Source organism: Neodiprion fabricii, chromosome 2, assembly GCF_021155785.1.
Source record: "Neodiprion fabricii isolate iyNeoFabr1 chromosome 2, iyNeoFabr1.1, whole genome shotgun sequence".
NCBI classification, from domain to species: Eukaryota; Metazoa; Arthropoda; class Insecta; order Hymenoptera; family Diprionidae; genus Neodiprion; species Neodiprion fabricii.
The window spans coordinates 12,709,976-12,731,935 of NC_060240.1; the positions used below are offsets into that span (position 1 = coordinate 12,709,976).

At 33.9% G+C, this 21,960-nt stretch overlaps 2 protein-coding genes across 8 annotated transcripts; both read right to left on the reverse strand.

Annotated features, from left to right (window-relative positions):
• Positions 1–152: 152 nt before the first annotated feature.
• Positions 153–6,480, reverse strand: LOC124176664 (EF-hand domain-containing family member C2-like). Its single transcript, XM_046558234.1, has 14 exons — positions 6,259–6,480; positions 5,994–6,185; positions 5,762–5,909; positions 5,481–5,704; positions 5,156–5,398; positions 4,595–4,821; positions 4,101–4,295; positions 3,875–4,017; positions 2,125–2,321; positions 1,674–1,810; positions 1,403–1,516; positions 780–959; positions 590–692; positions 153–424 (listed from the first exon to the last, which is right to left on the reverse strand). Exons 1-14 carry the CDS (start codon positions 6,310–6,312, stop codon positions 305–307), a joined length of 2,277 nt encoding a protein of 758 aa, XP_046414190.1. The 5' UTR covers positions 6,313–6,480; the 3' UTR covers positions 153–304.
• Positions 6,481–7,569: 1,089 nt separating this feature from the next.
• LOC124176663 (extended synaptotagmin-2) lies at positions 7,570–21,789 on the reverse strand. 7 transcript variants are annotated; one of them, XM_046558233.1, is made up of 18 exons: positions 21,678–21,789; positions 21,270–21,526; positions 20,552–20,853; positions 20,331–20,471; positions 19,555–19,631; positions 18,633–18,699; positions 18,318–18,463; positions 18,127–18,247; positions 16,856–17,026; positions 13,569–13,666; positions 10,953–11,001; positions 10,431–10,520; positions 10,183–10,269; positions 9,891–10,049; positions 9,520–9,672; positions 9,315–9,435; positions 8,125–8,416; positions 7,570–8,041 (listed from the first exon to the last, which is right to left on the reverse strand). In XM_046558233.1, the coding sequence occupies exons 3-18, from the start codon at positions 20,849–20,851 to the stop codon at positions 7,714–7,716; spliced, it is 2,400 nt and encodes a 799-aa protein (XP_046414189.1). In that variant the 5' UTR covers positions 20,852–20,853; positions 21,270–21,526; positions 21,678–21,789; the 3' UTR covers positions 7,570–7,713. The 7 variants fall into 7 exon arrangements, with proteins under 7 accessions (XP_046414189.1, XP_046414185.1, XP_046414183.1 ...); XM_046558229.1 differs by lacking the exon at positions 13,569–13,666 and adding an exon at positions 11,917–12,008 and having other exon boundaries at positions 20,552–21,059; XM_046558227.1 differs by having other exon boundaries at positions 20,552–21,059.
• Between the last annotated feature and the right edge of the window lie 171 nt (positions 21,790–21,960).

A 21,960-nucleotide genomic window follows, 5' to 3' on the forward strand; every position in this document is an offset into this window, starting at 1 on the left:
TTATTCACTCTGTGTCTAATTATGGTGTTAAATATTTAATATTGTAGTTTATTTTATTTATATATATGGTATACCGTATATTATTATTATTACTTCAATTGTGTAAATAAACACGCAGGATTCTTTATCTTTATTATGTAATGTGATCATCGGTGTGTGTACAATAAATTTATTAACATGATGTGTACTATATTCGTAATATTGATTTCCTTTCACATTAAATACGGGATCGTGTGTAAAATATGTTTCGATACTTACGTGTATGAGTGTTAGATTCTGCTTAGTTTTTTGTTTTCTCTAACGACTAAATCTCATCTCCACCTCCGTGATCTTCTTCCTGGATGCCCAACTCCTTCAGAAATTGGCACCAATCGATACCAGCACCGCAGTCCGGCTCTTTTTCCGACGCCCACCACAAATCGGACTGCAATTAAAAAATTTCAAGTAATTCTCTAATCATCAAACCTCGAATTCGAGAGTATATTAAAGTATTGCAAAAATATGCCGAAGACCGTCAAATTTACTTGAAGAATTAGGCGTTTAAATTTTTTTTACTGTTGCGAAATAAGTAACTGATATCGCGTTGTACCTTAATATTAATGGGAGGCGTAGGAACGACCGGATTAATTTTCACGTTGATGAACTGCAGTAGATCATTATAATCGACTTTTCCCTCCTCATTTTTGCAAAGACTGGAAATGTGAAGATAATCACATATTATTTTATACATATAACTGTTGTGCAATGACGCTGTGTTGATTATCTAAATTACAACTCACTGATCCAACATGGAATTGATCAATTCAACGTCCAAAGGAAGACGGCAGCCACGTAAAATCGTGTAAAGCTCATTCCTGGGCAAATAGCCAGTTCTGGCTCTATCCACGTGGTGCAAATCCTCTTCAAGTCTATCCAGCTCCGACCAAAGCTGTCGATTCAATTCCCCGTGCACCAAAGATCTGAGACGTAATTGTGACAAAAAATTAGGAATTCGAAGAAACTTGTATGTGTAGACATTTGAAAAATATTTGTATCATGTATATCTACATTACAAACTGCTCTGCAAAAAAGTCAAAACATGTTCAAAGACTATATTTTTCGCAAAGTATGCATATCACACAATATAAGTGGATTAGGTTAATAATCATCTTTTAGAAATAATTGTGGCGTTACTTACAAATATAATGAAAATTTTGAGTCAAGTGTTTATCAAAAAGACCTTGGTTTCAATAAAAAATCTAAAAAGAATTGCAGTAATTGCAATCTGCAAGTTGGATGGGTGAAAAATAGCTTAGAATTTCCTTGTTCTGGCATTATTCGTGAACCTAATTAAGATCATTTATAAGCTCTGAAATAAGATAAAAATTAGATGAGAATAATTAAATTTTCATAAATTTTTTACCTAATGTATTCTCGAGTATGGCGCTCCTTCTTTTCGTGGGACGAAAAATGCCGTGCAACTGTGATCATCTCGTGCTCTGTTATTTTGTCTCCCAAGTACTTACATAGGGCTTCTCTAAATATGCATAATAAGTCAAATATCATAGGCTATTTAAGAAATATAAATTAGATTAGTACTTCAATAGGTAAGATAACGAAAATGAGGTTCACTGTGAATTACATTCATGAACTTTTTCTCTTCACAATAAGATGTTTATTCAAACACTAGTTACCTCAAATGCTTGTACTGAATAACATCAGGGTCACTTTCTGCACGCTCAGGACCAAATTCGTTGAGAAACTGTTTATACACTGGCTTTAAAGCTTTCCGCAGTTTCTCCATAATCAGTTTGATGTTTGCTTTAGGGAACTGCAAACCATAATAACGATAAAAACGAATATATTAAGTATTATATTAAGACCTGATAAAAATCTGCTTCTGAAATACGATGAAAACGTCTGGATAACTTTTAAATTTTTCTAAAAACTGTGAAGCATTTCGTAAATACGTAATTTTCAGAACCAATTCAGAGAATTAAAAAAAAAATTTCAAATATAAATATTACCTAAACCTCACGTAAATAAAATTTCCAAATTAAATGCATAAGAACTAAAATGTTGATAAGATTTCTCAATCGCTGTATCAAATATCAACACATAAAAAGGTTGAATTTTCAAGCAAACCTGATTACTGTGGAGTTCCATGTATCGAAGCGCGTAAATATCAGCAGACGTAATTTGAAAATGGAAATCACATAGAGAAACTCTGGCCCCAATATAGAAATGATGGGGTTCGTAATACTTCGGTTTTTTGTTGGTGTAAATATCTTGTCCAGGCATCATTACCTGCATTCTTTTTTGAAACAGACATCGCTTGAACCCTGTTCCAAAACACAGAAGCTCAATCACGTTTCGAAACGTAACTATGTTAGCTATCAAATGCACGACTAATTAATATGGCATCGAAGAAACAACCGATATTGAAAAATTTGATAAATATCAATTGACGGAAAAGGTTCCCTCACGGAAAAAAACCCTTTACTTGGGTGTAAATTCGTACCCTCAACTTTTTTCTTACGGGGATTTAGCATTATCTCTGATTTGAAGGTACGAATTTACACCAAAGTTGAGGGTTTTTTCCATGAGGGTTGTGCAAACTGTCAAGCATCTGTTTTTTCACCTAAAATGGTTTGACAATCAAAAGTAGGAAAGAGAAGGACTTGTCAAATCAAATATCGCCGTTTTCAAGTCCTATGATTTCTATTTTAAAGTGGCGTCTCTGACGGAAACAAATTCACACAAGGACAGATTTTATGGACAATTTCTGACCGATTCTAATAATTTTTAGAAATATTTTACAAATTTCTCAATTTCAATGCAAATTGTGAAATTCCAGAGGATTTGCGTTTGTTTTTTGAAAGTTTATGAACAGTTTTTATAAATCTGGTTTTATTGAAAATGTCAGTTTCGAAATTTGAGCTCTTTCCTAAAAATTTCTAATATCTTTCAGATGTCCATCTCAGTTTTCTCTAACACGATACCGTCAGAAAATACGCAGAAACACCAGCAATCAGATTTTTACATATTTCTAATAGAAATGAAGTTCTGGAAAAATATGGGTTTTCTCTATAAAGTAGTTCGATCTTCACCTCCAACTCGATTTGGTCAGAAATACCGAGAAATTTAAAAACTCGTTGTTTTAAAGATATACCTACTTATATCAGTAAAAAATAAGCCGGAAAAACAGTTTTTCGCGATATTTTTCATCACCATGAATAGGTTTAAGAGTCTGTCGGCCTGCCCGACAAACTTCCGCAACGACCTCGAAAACGGCCGAATGAAAAATCTGAAACTGATAGGACTTGGCAGGCAATGGAAAAGTCTTGAAAAAAAAAAATTAGAAAAACTATATCTAAAATACAACGATCTTATAAATTAAAAATAAATAAATATACAAACTGAGAAAATTATGATTGTTCATTTAGAAAAGTTAAGAAAGAAGAATAAGTATATAGGTTTATCGATTAAACATTGAGAATCTATTCATTTCCGGTAGAACCAGAAGTTCAAATTAAACGGGACATAGCAATTTTTCATGCCCATCATTTGATTGTAAAATTCTGTAAGTTTCAAATTTTTTCATCGAGCCGTTACCAAAATCATTGCAGGAGTTTGTCGGACAAACCGAATAATATTTTTTTAAAAACCTAGTTTTCGGATTCTAGAGGTTAGAAACCGTAAAGATTCATTGAAATTAGAAAAAGTGATTTTCGACCGAAACCAATACTTTTCCTATATCACCAAAGAGGATGAAAAGTAAAAATGTGGGAAATTTCTAATAGTTTTTTTTTTACCAGGAGCCATTCAATATGATACAGCTTAGTCGAAATCAACGTTGCAGCTGAAAAAGTATAATAATACAACTAAACGTTACCTGAGTTTCGAACAGCCAATTCAAAAATCGATATCGTGTCATCGGTTAAAAATACTCTTATTATAAAATGTCTGTCGTTATTTTCAGGTATGTTTGAGACAAGCTTTGCTCTGAAGCGAAGTACGTGGCTCTCGAACCCACATCTGAAAAAATTGCAGATCAGGATCGAGTAGTTCATTTTCCGTCCAAACATCCAATCACCAGGAATCAAAAATATTTCACCAACTTGTCATAATCAAAGAATTTAACGGAGTCTATTTTCGGTGGTTTTGGCTCCAAGCTGAAACAATTCCCAAGCGAGTCTTCGTAGCTCCCAAAACCATTGTAAGGTGGAATATACTTCTCGACGCTCTTGCATTCGGATTCTTTCTTCGCATCCGGTCTTTCTAACGGTGTGAAATCTTCTATACCATACTTTAATCTATGGATCAAAAAGACTCATTAAGTTCATTGGCCAACGTGCGATCTCTATGTAATTTCTCTAAATTCAAGTAACTCTGGTAAAAAAAATGAAACATTTCAAAGTAGTTTCATGGAAATTCTGTCATCTCCTTACAAAAGTTTAGATTCACAGAATTTTTTAAGAAATATCAGAGAGATTGCAAGAGATTGCAGGGAAGCATCTCTGTCAAGGAAACCTGTTAAACTGAATTTTGCGTTCGAGATGTGCGATTTTCGAATTGATTGATTCCTCAAGTATGTACATATTTACATACATACCTATAATATTCCTTTGTGTAGGGATCGATGTCTGTTAAAACAACTTTCCTACCAAAAACATTTATCTGGGAACCAATCATTAGATCCTTCTCAGTGTAGAATTCTCTGGCGTTTCTCCCGGTGTTCAACGAGTCGACAATGTACCAGCTAGATGAAGTATTCTCACCAATGACATTGAGCACTGTGAGCGGGTCTCCGGCGCCAGGAGGATCAATTCTAGAAAAGGACTGAAGTAACAGATGAAAGAAGTAATCGGCTATTCATTTGGTTGTTTCGTTTGAATGCAGCATTTATTCTCTCTCACCTAAAAAAAATGTTTTACACAACTTCGAATTCCAAAGGCATTATTTAAAAATTGGATTCAAAAGTTATCCTTTAACGGTAATTTTTTTAGCTATGCGCACTAAGTTTTTCAAAACACCACAAAAATAAATGTAGTTTCCAATCGAAACACTCTACTGTTCATACTTCGAATCATTAAAACCATTAGAAAGGTGTTTGGTAAAACTTGCTAATTCCAGGTGGACCACAAATCAAATTTCTTTTTCAATCACATCTCACCTTAGGTAGCTTCATTCTTTTTATGAACATAAACCCTGTGTCCCGGCCGGAATTGGGTGGCACGTTTTCTTTTATCTCAATTGTGTCGTCAGCGAGATAGAAATGCAGTTCCAAATCATGGATAACACCATAAGCCGTTTCTCTGTCGTCCCAGTATCCATAAAATCGCAAAACTTTTCTATCATTGGATAGAAACTTGGCTAGAGTATCTATCTTGCGATTTGGCCTCTTTGGGAATATTTCCTAAAAATATCCAATTTGATAGCGATGAGAAACATAACTCATTGAATTGCCTGTTCATATTTTATGTACGTTATCGTCTTACAACTTTTCGTCGCTCGTTATATGGATCAGATGGTATATCGATTGGATCAGGAACCGGAATGCCGCATCGATTCAAGAATATCCTAGTGAACTTGTCACAGTCAACAATCTTGTAAACACGAGAAAAAAACTCTGGTTCTTTTCCTATGTTAAGGTCTATGATATCATAGTAGCGATATCTGACTGGATCAGGCATCGGTATTCGCTGGCGTCTGACCAAAACACCTTGAAATTTATAGTATGGTAATTTCTAAAGCGGAACCAGCAAATCTGAACACATACCTTGTTCTAAGCCGCTGTTGTCAACAGCCGGTTCAGATATTTTTATCGTCCCATCTTCAAGAAAAAAGCTGATTATAACAACCCTGATTTGAAAGGACTGCCACCTCTCTTGAACGGTTTCTTGGAAATAAGCCTTGAACATCAATCTCTGTGAAAAATAACATTTCTATTTGCGAGGCCCAAAAACTTTATCAGGGAGATTAGGAATGAACAAATCCAGTCGCAAACACACCTGATTATCGAAAGCAAGCCATGGCGGCAAAACTTGCACCTCGCCTCTTGGGTACAGCGAGGGATAACGGTCCTGCTCAGTGAAAGGGAGAGGTTGACCACCAATGCCACATTTTGCTTTCTCGGAGAGGTAATAAACGCCTGTATGGATTTTGCCAAAGTGTTGAGGCTTGTGGAATTTTGTTTGGCCGATCTGAAGGACGATTCACTGATAAAACAACACTGTTCAAGAACAAAAAGAATCGCTAAAGGAATGGTATATTTACTCTGGCGTCGAAATTGAAACCCGGAAGGACAGGCAGTGCGGTACTTCGCTGCATTTTTAAATGCCGGATACTATATTCAACTTAAGTTTGAACCTATCGCAATTGCAAAATATCGATGGAAGATAATATTGCGGCTCATAACACCTACATATTAAGACAATAAATAGAAAACCCGTCGGGTGAACTCCTGTCAATAGCCTCATTCCTCTGTAACACTGATTATTTTCGACATTGCTAGTTTCCTAGGCAACTCTCACAGTGTGTAACTGATAACTGATAATCAATAATCATGAATACACCAATAATAATATACAAAAGGTTGTGCAATTATATCATAATACAATTTAAATGCAGATTATATTTATTAGTAGTTTACCGCACGCAATAGTGTGTTAGCAAAAACAGAAACAAGTCTTCTTGCAAAATATAATAAAAATACTTATAACAGTAATATTTGTATATGTATACACTATATAATATATATATCATGATTTATAACATTAACAAAAATTAGTTTATAACTTGTGTGTCAGGCAATAGATTTATAATTATGCATGACAGACCCGTTTTTTTTTCTTTAACGTATAACAGATAATATATCTATCATCGTAGTAAAGGCCTGCCTTGTTGTTCATTTGGATATCAATTACAAATAGAATAGTGTTAAATAACAGATCCGTTTGTGTATATACTGTACATATGTATTACATAACATATTTAAACTTTAATATATTATAAGTCAACTATGTTTGTTTGTTTTGAGATGCAAACGCTCCACTGAACTCAATATTTAAATAATACATTTGTCATTAAAGTGTTTCAACGGTTTAAATACCGTGTACCGTATAACAGAATTAGTGCATAATATAATTCAATAAGTTGGCGCATCAGTACATTTTTTTTTTCAATGCCAATGATGAAAATACTATTACATGAATTTCGAAATATAATAGAAAAATTGAGAGCAAAATTTCCTAATATAAAATAAATGAGTTAAAAATGAGCGAGAAATAAAAAAAATTATTGAACACGATTGGATTTGCCATAAACTGTCAATGTCAGTATGAAAATATTAAAATAATCGTCTAAACTGTGGGTATACTTATAATTAATGTACAAATGCCCCATTATGACGTATTGTATATGTATTATAAAAACTATGTAAAATGCTTTCACAAATAGAGCGATTTAATTGCTCGATTATTACTATCTGCAAAAAATATCTCGTAATAATAATTATAATAAAGCGTTGCATAATGGAACTGTGAAAATATATTTTCAGATAATAGCTGTTCTTCTTTTGTGTCTCTCTGGAACCACAAACTTTTCTTCGTGATTTATTTATCGCTGTAGCAACGTAGCATATCAATCCTTAGTACAGTTTTGTTTACCAAATCAATCTCAACTAAACCGAGCACAGTAACTCCCGGTTTTTTTTTTAATGCCTTGTTCGTTTTAGTCACGGTTTGCAGGTAGTAAATCGTACCAAGCGGTATTCGACTGAGTTAAATCCATGCCGCATAAAGTTATGTAGACCTGACCCATTACGTTACCACCAGTAGAAAGCCACCCTTTTTGGGTGCAGACCGAGACTTCTAATCTGCGTGTATTTATGTCACCTTGAGAGATAATGTACTCGAACTGCTCGTCGTAAACGGGATTACAGTTATCCTTCATCACGGCGGTTTTCCTCTTGGTTTCCTTGTGACGATCTGGCAAGAGATAAAGTTTGACGTACGGATCGGGTACATTGCTAGGATCGTTTTGCGGGAGCGGTAGATTTCTGTAAAAGAGAACAGAAAGGAAATTCAAAAAACCGTTTCACTGGTCCATCATTTTTAAAGAAAAATTATCTATGATACTGACGCAATCTTGTGGACAACAACAACAAGTTTCTGTCTAGCGACACTGTAGCGTAGCGTAAGCTGAATCCTGCCCAGGCCTGTTTCTCCCGCTGAAGAAGTCATGCTAATGTTCCTGCGAATTAATTGCGGGCTCGCATTCACCGGCACTGATACTGCAGAAGTTGCTATTTCTTCTTGTATAAGTGTTGTTCCTTGATCTTCAATAGGCGCGACTGGATTAAAACTCGCTGCAGAGATGACACTGCTGGCCACAGATTCTTTAGAAGGTTGTTTTTTTAGCGGGCTAGGTGCGACTGAAATTCAATTAATTACGATGAATAAAATCAGATAAGAGTTCTACAGTTCATCATAAACGGTTTCTTGTTTTTTTTAAAAATAGAATAAAGCATTGCATGAGTTAGAGTTCCAGTTGTGTAAGACATGACAGGGGAATAAATTACACAAACAATTAAAGGATAAATTGGTTGTACTGTCTGAATTGAAATTTAGAGAAGAGAAAAACCGTTTAAAAGATCTACACCAATGTTATTTGTACCAATAAAAGTAATTGCGAATGAAACAACATCCCTACTGAGTAATAGAAATTACTCTGAACAAAGTCCAATAATACAGGTCAAGATATCAACAACTGGAGAAATAGTTTTATAATTAGAACATTCAAAATGCCTAAACTCTGACTTTTGTAATCCGATCTTCATGTTTTTGGGCTGATTTTATTTACCATAGAAATCTCCAGGGATCACTTGCTAAAAATCGAAAAATAGTCACCGCTAGACTGTATAAGAATAGAATTGCGTAAATGTGGTACTGTTTGTCAACAATAACATTTGTCTGTTATAACCACAATCGATGATAATATAATATTTCTTGAATGTTTTTAAGATAATTTTGTGGGGATCTGGCGAGCGAGAAAAATAAGCCTGAAAACATTGGATCAAAACCACCGGAGTTTAATCATTTCAAACGTTATGACCAGGAAGCCTTTCCTCGAAATTTTGGTATCTGAACTTGTGTCACTTGTGTTATCTGAATTTGCAGATTCGTTTCTATCACACTGTAGAGTTGTTGTTTCGTTTGTCTTTACCATCATTGTCACAAATAACACTGCTGGAGATTTTTCCAAGTCTTTTCACTTCTCCCAGCTTTCGATTTGGACGTTTCGGCTCATTCATAATCAATGACGATACTCACTGCTACTAGATGGAGTGTTGCTTATGTTCGATTCCTGACGTTTTATTTCTCTCTTAAGTGTGTTTATATCCTGGGGTTCTTCGTTGTTTGGAGTTGGCTCTGGATTATCGTACTTCAAAATCTGGATTTGTATGAAGCGGGATAGTTAGAGTCGGATGAAATATATTCAGCCATGAAAAAAACCAAAAAACTACAAATTTCTTACCTTCAGTCGCATGGACAGAATTATTCTACTGTCAGCCTGAGCATGTTGCAGATTAAACGGCTGCTGAGAAATTTCTAGATTTTTTTTATCCATTAGTGAGGTAAGGTGGTAGCTCAATGTACCAATATTCATACCAGTCTTCTCGTCTACAATCTAAAACAATTTAGAAGGAAGCAAATACGATAAATTCGTCCGCAGTAAGTATCAGAATAATTATCATCTATATTTTGAATTGAACTATTTGTCTACAACCGAATACCTAGGGTTGTCGATCAATGTTCAACACAACTATCAACAGAATTTTTGTCAAAATATGACGCAGTTATTTTCAACGTCTAGAAATGTTTTATAAGATTAGCAATTGTGTATACTTTTAAATGCAGTATATCTGATTCTGGATTTGAAACCAGGAAGGTGAATCCTTGTTCCCATACTGGATCACAAGATCTTAGCATCGTATTAGTGCGCTCAGTGCGATTTCCCAGCACTGCCTCAAGGTAGACGTCTGGCTGCTTCGTAGCACGGAGACACTGAACAAACAAACGAGTTCTTACAATTCTGTGACCTGGTGTAATCGATCATCTGTCTTGAACGTTTCGTCAATTAATTTGTTTCATTTCATTTCTTTTTTCCAGTAATCAATTCTCAAAACTCCAAACTCACTGGCAAATTTTTCGCTGAATCAATGTAGAGAATCAGAAGCGCAGTACTCATTGAAGTAACTCGCAGCTGTTGAGTCTCAGCCAAGGCCTGTGAAATAACACGAATTTGATACAATTTCTCTTCGCCTCGGTAATAACGTATCGTCTTTGATCATCCGTTTACTAAATTGTCCAAATAAAAGTTCAAACGAGTAATACATGCACCTAAACTCAGAAGAATGATACATGAATTTATATTCGTTTACTCACAGCTGGTAAATCACCGACATTGTTAGAAAGAGTCAGCCATTTAAGACGAAGGTGGACCATTCCATGCTTTGCAAACTCCAATGTGACCCACTGTGGAAGTAATACTTGTAAGTTATAATGCGGTTTTCAAAACATTGGATTCAAAAGCAACGTTTGTATTTCAAAAATCTTTAATTTAATGGTAAACATTAGTCTTCAAACAAAGTTCGATGTGGAAGCAGCATTTCTTTTTTAGGAATTCTTAATTTGTACGCAAAGCCCGTTTTTCACAAACGTTTGAGTTGCGCAAAACGTTCACTTTTCAAAAACGTTCTATACATATGCAACATTTATTTTTTTTAAATGTTCAATTCGGATGTAACATTTTTCACAATTTTCACCAAGTTAGTTGAAAAATTAATAAATCGATGCCAAAGATGAGGGAATGTGTGAAATAATTTGCACAACAAATCTGCTTTGTACGAACTTCATTTTCAAAGTAGTTGGATAGTTTTACTTCAAGTAATAAGAACTGCGACTTACGGTGTCCAAAGTTCCTTTTTGCTGAACATTGATTACCTCGATAGATGCTCTGTTACAAAAAAGGTAAAATACATGATTAATGTTGCGTGTTGTAAAATAGTCTAGTGTCCGAGTAAAATGTGATCTGCGTCAAACCTAGTATGTAACAAATGAGTGTAAGTGATGTTTTGTAGTTGTGAATTAGGCTGTGTGAGACTATTTCATGCACTATAACAATACTAAACACGGCATTTTGAAGTAATTGATAGACAATGAGAGAAGGACATGCAGATAAGCACATGGATAGCAGTTTCTTCTGCAAATAGCATTTGGTGTCATCTAATTAGCTTACATTAACTTAAATTATGTTATAAATACTCTCATTACAGTGTACAATACAAGTAACTTTTCACAATTCCAAAAAAAAATCATTTCTCGCAATCAAAGATATATACAATAGACTATATATATATATATATATACAATAGACATTCCTTCATTTATTGCATACACAATTATTACTCGATTCCCTATCGGAAGAGTTTAGTTCGAAGTTTATTCGCTTCAACATTCAGCCCCTCAATGCATCGCACTAACAGCAAAATACTGCAAGTTTTAGTTTGTGTTCGCATAATTTGCCCCCTTGAGGTAATCCTCACAAAAAATTACCACTGCGTTTTTCGAGTATCGGGTAAATTAAATTCAGCAAAGGAGGAAAGAGAGTAAGTAAATAATTTGTTGACCAAATGAATCGAACCACAAATATAAGTCTCAAAATTGTTTGATAATGACCAGTTGAAGGTGAAATACGATTTTCTTTCTTAGAACCTTCAGCATTGGACTAAAAACAAAAATCCCATGACGTTGGGCTCCAGTAGTAATTTTCCATAAGTCATCAAGAGATTCTACGCCTACTCATCAACAAAACATGGGGTGTTTGTGAACGACGTGTTATTCAGACATTCAGTATACTTAGCAGCAATACCTTCCTAGAGGATCGTCGTGGCCAGTGGTGTCTTTGTCAAATAGGCGGGCAACGATCTTGTTGTATCCCCCCGCACCCTCATCTACTATAAACTGCCACACAACAACACCTGTTTTAGTTCATTTGCAATTCGTAACGTGCAAATTGCTACTTGGAGTTAATCAATTAGAAGGGCATCTCATAAATTCAAAGTTAATCATGAGAGAGTATCAGAAATTAGTTGACCGACTTTTACCTTAGGCATTTCAGTCTCAATTTTGAAAATAAAGAAGGTTTTCTAAGCGTAACGTCATTTCCATCATAAAATCTTGTAGCTGAATTTATCGTTGAGTGACTAATAAATTAATATAAAAAATAAACTCCTTTCTATAATTATAAAATAATTCGTTTGAAGTTAACACATATTAATAACACAAAGCGTTATGGACATATGCAGAAAAAATCTGCTAAGCAAGTCAGATATTAAGTTGAAAATTGACAAAAATTAAACCATAGAAGTTTTTTTTAAGATTATAAGGTAGATATAAATACATATATTAAAACGATTAATAGTAAAAATGATTAACAGTAAAATTATTAAGTATTTTAGTAGCTCTGTAAATTCGGACTTGGATGATAGACGCGATTTGAAAGAAGGATCTCAGGGCACAGAGAATGAGAAAAGTGTTCCAAATGGGTCCCATAATCGAGGCCCAATTGCAATTTCACAAGAAAAAATAGAGAGATTGTAAAACTCGTGAAATTTGAAATTATTATAAGAATAGAGAATAAAAGTCGATGAAAGTGAGTGAGAACTGTTCTAGTGATTATTAATGTTAGCAATGGTTATTAGCAGTTTCAAACACTTTTAGAAATTGCAGCGAATTTACTCAGGAGATGAATTTCCCATAGTTTTTCAGTTTTTCTGAAAAATCTCTGACAAATTCTAATAATTTTTAGAAATTTCGTAGTAATGCCTCAATTTTTATTCTAAAAATTCATTTCTCTAGATTAATGGAAAAACCTTGATATTTCTTAAAAATTTCCGCATGGTTTCTCAAAATTCTAAATTTATTGAAAATATTCTACAATAGATAAGTCCAGATTTTGTTTCTGCGTTTAAAAAAAAATTATTTCAATTGCTGAAAATTTTCTAATATCTCTCAGAAATCAATCCCAATTTTTCATATTGTGATAACATCGAAAAATACGCAATAACACCAGACCTCTTACTGCTTTAGATGTCTGATAGAAATTAAAGTTCTGAAAAAATATGAGTTTCTTCAAACATTTGATTCGATTATCTCCTCCAAATCGACTTGGCGAGAAACAATCAGAAGAACAAAAACTCCCCAGATTTCCAATAAAAAATTAAATTCCAAATGAAAATGATTTTCATTGTAGAAAATTACTAGAATTTTTCAAAATCCCATATACATCATCATAATAATTCAAACTTTTTCTGCGGAAATAGCACAAGACTATTCTCAGAAATGTCCGAAAACGTGGTAAATTTCGCAGGAATTTTTAAAAGAGATGACAATTTCTGACAATTTGTTTACCAGGGAAGATATAAGTAATAGTGTATATTCAAATATACATGTATGTACAATAATCACTCTCAATACATTCATCACATAGCTAAAGCAATTTGAAGCGTGTTCATTTACTACCTTCCAAGAAAGTCATCATCTTGGATGCAAGGAAATCCTGGGTCCCAATCCCATAGAGAAGAAGTTATCACCTGTACACTGCAGCAAGTGATCACAGCCTACGCGCCAACACCACGTTTTAATATAAACACAGATTTTCACTTTACATACATACTACGGCTTCGGATGAAGGAATGAATGTGAATGAAAAAAATGTCGGAATGAGTATAAATTTATTGCATACAATGTTTGTAAATGAAAGAAGATAATTTTTATTCTTGGGTTATACAGAATCCGACATTTGATTTGACAGATTTTAACTTTTTCGACACAATTTTTGAAACTCAAGTATATAAATGTGATAAGCGTTTAAATTGGGTAGAAAACAATGGCCAAAATACTAACGATTAACTTTTAACTGATAAATGAAATTCGAAAACAACATTTTACTCATACTGAAATACATCAATGAATAGTATAGAAAAAAAGAATTCGATGTGTTCTGAAATAGTTCATCATCAGAAAATTGGGATCTCCCAATGGAATTTCTATGTTACATCGCCGAATGACTTTTCGGAACTTTTCCAGATGCAAAGCTAGCAAACTGTGGAATGAAATTACGTTTGCAAATTGAATGATATTGGGACAAAATTCTTTTGAGCATATCAATTTTTTTAGCAATACGCACTTTTTTAAAGCTGGAAGTCACGGAATATATACAAAACACTCAGGCACATCAACAAACACACACGTGCGAACAAAATTATACATATATTACCAGTAAAGACGATGATTACCACTTTCCTCTAGACCCGTTTGCAAAACATATTACACATACACTAACATGCATTTTATAATTAATAATGCTGTATGGGTATATATTTCATGTTTTGTGTGATGAAAAATACTATGATACACAATAATAATATATGTTGTAATATGTAGGTATGTATATAATATACATGTACTGTACCATGATTCAACTATATGATCGTAACTGCATATGTGATTTTGAGAGCCGTGTAATTGTTTTCCCCAATCGAAACTCTGATCATACAAAATTTGGAAAGTCTTTACAGTGCCGGGTCATTTCATCGTCTGTTTCATTAAAACATCTCCAACTAAATTTTTGACTGAAGTATATATATATTAAGGGGTTTAAAAGTTTGTTTAGGCCAAAAGAAAAATACTGTAAAAAGATTAGCTTTCTGTTATGTGGAAGATCGCGTTCGTTTGAGCGTTCACTTTTTTTCAAATTTTCTTGGATTTGTGAAGAAACACGTAGCATTACTTAAATTATTATTTCTTTCCTGAAATTTATATTCAATCCAAAGATCGTGATCCATAATACAGCAATGTATCAACTGGGAATGTTATTCTTCTAAATTAAAAACTCATATTAAATTATAACTATTTTATGAGATTGAATTAATGATGACGTTAATTACACTTCTATTTCTAATTAAACATCAAATACACTTCTCAAACATCAACTGGAGGCTTGATAATACAAGTGTGGGTCTTCTGAGTAACGTAAATATTATTTAGATATTATGATAGATGTAAGTAATAGAAAAAAAAAGTTATTCACGATTCTTCAAGAATTAAAAAAAAATTTATAACAGTAAAAAATCAACGGAGCGTGATCTTCCACATAATATAGAAAGCTCATCTTGCGTCAAAACCTTTCTTCTAACATAAATAAAACTTTTTAGGGGGTGCCATGGTTGAAAATCGCATATTATATTAAAAATTAATGGTACAGCTAAGAAATTTCACTTATATGCGATATTTGTGCTACTGAATAAAATCATATTCGCTTTACACTTCGACGCTTGAGGAAAATATTTCTGTGAATTGAAATTTGAACAGATGGAAGAAGGAAATGTGAGGTTTCATGATATCTTACCTGCCCAAACTCTCATCATCCTTGGGTTCGTCGCGGTCCCAGACGAGAACAGTCAGCTGCTGAGCGATGGCCGATGACACAGCGCACTAATGCCATACAACGAGTCATGCATCACACATACATACCAGGGTGACGATACTAAATTAAGTATTTCACATTACACACATGGTTGATTTAATGCTCATCGAGAAGTTACCTCAAACTAACGAACGTCAAGTTCAGGATGCCCTTGTGACTAAATAATGTTAAGGATTAATGGGCTCGAAATCTTATGCAGGTTCATTATTGTCGCATAGAAATATTGTGTCACACGTGTTCACTATCGTATGTTAAAAAAAAAAACACTCTTGAAATTCAATTAAATGGTTTTTTCTGTTTTCCTAACTTACGATTTGGATATCATAGCCCATTCATCCTCAAAAAGAGGCGACTTTTATTGAGTCAGATAACGTCTCAATTAGCTAAACCGTGTCGGAGTAAATAAGTATAAGTACGATACTTAGTCCTATGGGAATTTAAATACCAGGAAATAACTGACCAGTGTTCAATGTCACTGTACACAGGTGGGCGAAACTAAATTAATCACAAATTTATCACCAAGTCTGATGAGCTAAGTATACCACAAGTGAAAAACATTTTCTAACAGAGATTAACAAATGAATATCATGGTTAACCAGCTACGGTGAATTGTTATTTAATTGGTTAAGACACTGACTTGTTGAAGATCTACGTTTCGATACCGTTATGCTAAGCTAATGGAGAGTCAACAATTTTTGTCTCATCAGTACAGTCAGTGATAGATATGTAGAAACCAGCATTGATAAACTCACAATGAGAATTAAGAATTAGGAATTAAGAATAATAAATAATTTAATATATGAAACAAATAAACTATGAATAAAACGAAGGATTCCCATTAATAAGAACTTTTCGTAATGGTCAGCAATCTTTCGAAGAGTAAATAAAATTCATGATGTAAAGAAACTTCCCAATGGAAAGAATAACGTTTTTCTAAAAAAAAAAAAAAACAATTTATCACGCAGATGCAAGGAAATCCAAAGTTAGCCCAAGCCATTCTGTTTTTCATATGAAAAAAATCTTATTTGATATGCTCAATTCTTTATTTTTTCAAAAAAAGAAAAATATCAGTGATACTGAGATTTCGAACCATCTTTGTAAGTGAGTTTTCCTTGCAACTGGTATTGTAGTAAAGTTAATTAGAAACTCAGGTGATTCAATAGAATGTTGAATTTTGTATCGCAACTGAAATCAGAAATCTCATGGGCGAAAAGTGGTTGGAAGAAAAAAAAAATTCTGGAACAAAGCCACATGCGGTGTATAAAAATAAGACAAAAATAATAAAGATAATTTGTTTTGTAATCAAATTCTTTCTACATACCTCACACCAGAAATCCCAAATGGGATTTACCGTATTGTCAATTGTTTTTGTCTTGAATTCTTGCGCTCCAACATTTATTACCGCATACGGATCTGACTTTCCTTTACCCAAGACACTGAAGTCCTTCTTCATCAGATCCTTTGCTTCTATTACGTGAATTCGTAGCACACCCTTTAATCAAAAAGCAGATCATATAACTATGCTTCTTTCAACATTTAATACAAACAATTAATTCAATATAGCAGGTTTAATTTACGACAAATCATTTAAACTCCATTATTGACAAATTCGAATTACAACCACAGAGGTGATGAGGTACGAGTTTAAAGAAAATACAGAATAATTTTCAACTGTTTCAATTAATAAATTTTCATTGAAAATTTAGTATTTTAAGATAGATTAACGAAGTGTGAACGAGTAGACAGCTGAAAAAATTAGCGATTTAGAGAATATATACAACAATAACCAATTATTCAATTCGATTTGGGTTTGTTTCATTTAAACGTATGCAGATCGAGTTTCATTCAGTTTTTTTTCTAAAGAATATGGCGACCGTTTGAAGTTGAAATTCGAGTTTTGGTCAAAAAAAATGTATGGCTTCGTTTTCATTTAGTCAATAAAAAAAAGACAATACTTAAAAAAGTCAGCTGATAGCAAACACGATAAAACATCGAATAATACTATCACAAAATTTGAAATAAATTGTTTGCACCATTTTTGGGATTGTGTCCACCACAAAACATGTCACCGCATAAAATGATGGATATGATTGTCACTGACAATGCTTACTATTGTTGAGTTCTAATAAAAAAAAATATTGTAAATGACGTTCAATCTACATAATTTTGAATAAAACAAATCCCAAACAAATCGTATAATTGGTTATCGAGATAAGACACAAAATCAAAAATCGGAGACCAAGAGATAAGAATCAGAAACTAAAAATTGAGTGAACACATTCCAAAAATCTTCTCTTATTAAACAAAGACAGATGATCTCACTCTATTCTTAAAGTCCTGCAAAGGGAGAGCATACGTATTAATACTCCGCAAATACCTAATTCCATAAATCATAAACCTATTTAATGGGAGCTTATGACAATACACCTAGGATTTATTGGCATCAGATGAAAACGGGATCTCTATTCCTTTCCATATATCCATTAACCACACATTTTTTTTTCACATATCGATTACTTTTTACAAAATACAGTCAATTCCGAATACAAAATTGCCGTTTCTTGAATAAATGAATCTAGTTTCATGGCTCACCTCTGGTTCAGGAGTTTTCAGAAGCTCAGGTGGGACATCTGGACTCAAAGTTATCGGCAATTTGTTGGGCAAGACCATAATCGCACCAATTTGTTCGACGATAGCTTTTCTCAAAACTTCACTGTGAAATTATAAGATTCGTGGTAAAGCTTGGACAATTGTAAAACATAGCAATATCCCCATGCACCTACCTCAAACCAGGCATATCCAGCACGTCGGCTACTCCGACTAGATTAAAATCGACTGAGGGCATATTTAGAAAGAATATCTGAAGACCTCCGACAAGTGGCATGATGGACAAAAGGGGCTTCATTACGACTCTTATCATACCACGAATCTGAAAGAATAAACATCGAATCCTTAAATCTTTATATTAAAATTTTCACATATCATTAGAAGATTGAAAATAAGGTCATTTTGAATCAGGAAAATTACATTTTGGCTCTCGACATGACTATGTAATGTTTATTGCAAAATCAAGTTTTATTGATGAGCTTCAAACTTACCTGAAAATCTTTGATGCCTCCTTTGACATTACTACAAAAGAATGAGATGTCGCAATCTCCAGCATATCTACAGCGTTACAAAAATTGATTAAAATCGAGATGTTTTGAACAAGCAGCATTAAGTTTTAATGGATATGAATCAAAAATTGGGAATGAATAAAAAGAAACGTTCAACAATTCACCAGCAATGTTATTTGCACCAACGATTGTGACTACATGTGAAAAAACATCCCTGCTATGTAAAAGAATTGAATGTTCACCAAATTTGTATAACGCAAACCAAGCTACCAACAATTTGAGAAAAGGTTTTATGATTAGAACATTCTCATTGCTCGAATTCGTTTTTTTTAAACCTGTTCTAATATTTTTGGGTTCAGTTTCCTCGCTGATCAGATCCCCACAAGTTGCCCAAAAAACATTTCAACAATTTTACACTATGGTATAATTGTAAAACACACGTATAATTATCGACAAACATCTGTAAAACATACTTATAGAAATCTCTTTTTTATTCACTCACGGTACAACTATGAATCAGTTTTTGTTCAAGCAATCTCTAGAGACGCTTATAATGAATAACACCAGAATTGAATCATTCTCAATATTGTAGAAACCTTTTCTAAAATTCTTGATGAATTTTAGCTTGTGTTATTCAAATATGCTCAGAGTACGCTTTATTATATTGTAAAGATGTTGTTTAATTTATGTTCATCATCATTGGCACAAATAACATTGCTGGAGGGTTTTTAAAAGTTATTTACCTTTTCCTAATATTGCATTTACACGGAATATGACAAGTGAAATTTCAGTTCTGGACTCATTTGAAGTACCGATATTAATTTAAGAATAACAAAATGAATAGAATGGTAGATAAGGTGTGCAAAATGAAAAACTAACTTCCATAGGTAATAAGTAAACTTACAAAATATCGGCATCCAAGATGATCTCATTCCTATCAGTATTTTTATCATAAACCTTAATCCCACCAATTCTCGGAGGCTGTGAATAAAAAAAAGACAAAGATCTTATCAGTTTTCTCCGTTTGAGGTAACAATATTCATAATACTAATAAAGCTGCTTGGATTGAGATTCACACAACAAATAAAAATTCTTGGAAACATGATTGGCCTAATTTACTTGAAACCACGAGTATACAATATGAATAATAACATGTAAGTTAGTTGACCTAAACAAATAATTCTGTGTTTAATACATGTGTTTGTTTCCACATAAAATTGCATATTAATAGCGACGTCTATGTCCGTGTAATGACTCATAACTTTCCATATTTAAGTCAACCATGTTTGACATATGCGTTCCATGAGTCAGACTGTAATATGATAACTGAATACATAATTTTGTTCCTAAACAATCCCAACCGACACACAGGTCCTCTATCATTATAGTGCTTTATTGAAACTTAGTTGCAGTGTAGCAGAATGTGGAAAATAAATAATTTTTCAGCAACTTTTGGTTATCTCAATCAGTTTTTGAATTACAGAGAAAATATGTTTATTCGATAAAAACTCCATATGTGATCATTAGGATGTTTCGTTTGTAAGCGAAATTTTTGCTTTGTGACGATTAGAAAAATAGCAACAAATAAAATCTCAAGGAATGAACATTCGGATCTGAGTTTTTCTCTGTCTGTCACCTTTGTTTGCCAGACCGTGATTCAGAACATAGGATTATACTCACAATTCGCCCCAAAACTAATCTCTCGAAAGAAAATCCTTTCAATTTGTATTGCGCCAATCGAGCGACAACTGCTGGCTCAATATCCTGTTTGCATAGTTGACGAACGAATTGGTTCATGCTCGGCCAGAGCTTATACAAGATCTGTAACGATTGAAGAAAAATTGAAATAACGGGAAATCAATTGGAGAAGATGAGCAATTTAAAAACAATCTTATACTGACCTTGTTCAGCCACTCGGCTCGATCAACGTCTGGAAAATACACCCAAGACGGAAGTTCATACATTTTATTGACGATCATTTGTTGTTCACCAGCAAGAACGGTTGCCTGGGCAGTAAGCCGGCGCTGATCGCTTTCTCTTCTCCATTCTGTCCTTAGTACAGACAATATGATCGGTCCAATGAACCACGCGATGCTCCAATTCATGTAACCACATCCCCATACCAAACCGACGGTGACAAATTTTTTAACGAAGGAAAATATCAGCCCGACGATGTTGTTGCCTCCCCCAGCGTCGTTCATGTCTGCAGGATTTACCTCCTTACTTGCACCTGCCATGTTTATATGCTATTTTGTTTTCACTCAGCTTAGTTCAATTTAGTCTGTCTTTTGCTTGTTTCACACTGTTTAATATTTCAGTCAGCTGTTACTATGGCTATTGATTGTGAATTGCTGACGTTCTTGACATTGTCGTTACTGGAGGTAAGTGAGAAACTGTTCAACTGGTCAACTTTACAGAATGTCGATAATGAATGGAGTAAATTATATGAATAATGTTAATTACAGTGAAATTAGTAAAGTAATGTAAGTAAGAAACATAAAAATAACGTAACCTTAATCGTAATTACAGTAAAATTGATAAAGAAGAAGAGAGTAAAAAACAAAATAACAAAATCATGTTAAAATTTAGTGAAGTAAATAAAAGCTCAATTATCGTTACCCTAGTTGATATCAGCAATAGCGATGAGGTGAGTTTATATTAACGGCAATTAGTATCAATCTGCAAGTTTGATCAACAACGTTATGCGGTTGGAAAACCACAAAACGCGACAGAGAAGTCGCAGCTAATAACCGCGACTCTATTGTCGACGATAAAAGGCTACAGATTAGGTCATCGGATTATTTTTATCTTTAGTACGCAGCACCTGTCAGTGCGAGAGCTGGAGTGAAATGAGAGCCGCAAGCAGACAGCTTAACCTTAAATTTGAATAAACAATTGTTGACTTCTAAGTTACGTATGTACTTAATATTCTAATCGTCAAGGCACAGCATTCGTCCATTTTTTATCAACATTGGTTTAATATTACTGGCAGAACACACACGCTTCACCTGAAAATATCAAACATACCGTGCACCACTCAACACTTCATTATTTACTTAAAGGTGCTTAAAGGTCTCTTCACCGCTGTTGCACAATATCCCCGCGCACCGTTGTGAACAATACCTGACAGTACCGAAGACTTGTCAACTGACTGAAATAAGTGAAGACACTTTTTTCCGATTGGCTCAGAAGGATGCGTTCACAAAAACAAAATGGTCACTGACAGTGTTCGGTACAACATGGCAGCTCACTTCGGACTGAGACTGACCCCCGATAGAAGACGGCACAGGTCGATGGAAATCCCCGCGAA

Coding starts and splice junctions, on each gene's coding strand:
- LOC124176664 (XM_046558234.1), bottom strand. CDS start 6,312: ATGCAGCGAAGTACCGCACTGCCTGTCCTTCCGGGTTTCAATTTCGAC. Junction 6,186..6,258: donor GTTTCAATTTCGACGCCAGA/GTAAATATACCA, acceptor ATCGTCCTTCAG/ATCGGCCAAACAAAATTCCA. Junction 1,811..2,124: donor TGGAACTCCACAGTAATCAG/GTTTGCTTGAAA, acceptor TATGGTTTGCAG/TTCCCTAAAGCAAACATCAA.
- LOC124176663 (XM_046558227.1), bottom strand. CDS start 20,887: ATGGCAGGTGCAAGTAAGGAGGTAAATCCTGCAGACATGAACGACGCT. Junction 18,248..18,317: donor CTGGATATGCCTGGTTTGAG/GTAGGTGCATGG, acceptor ATAATTTCACAG/TGAAGTTTTGAGAAAAGCTA. Junction 10,270..10,430: donor ATGTCGGTGATTTACCAGCT/GTGAGTAAACGA, acceptor GTTATTTCACAG/GCCTTGGCTGAGACTCAACA.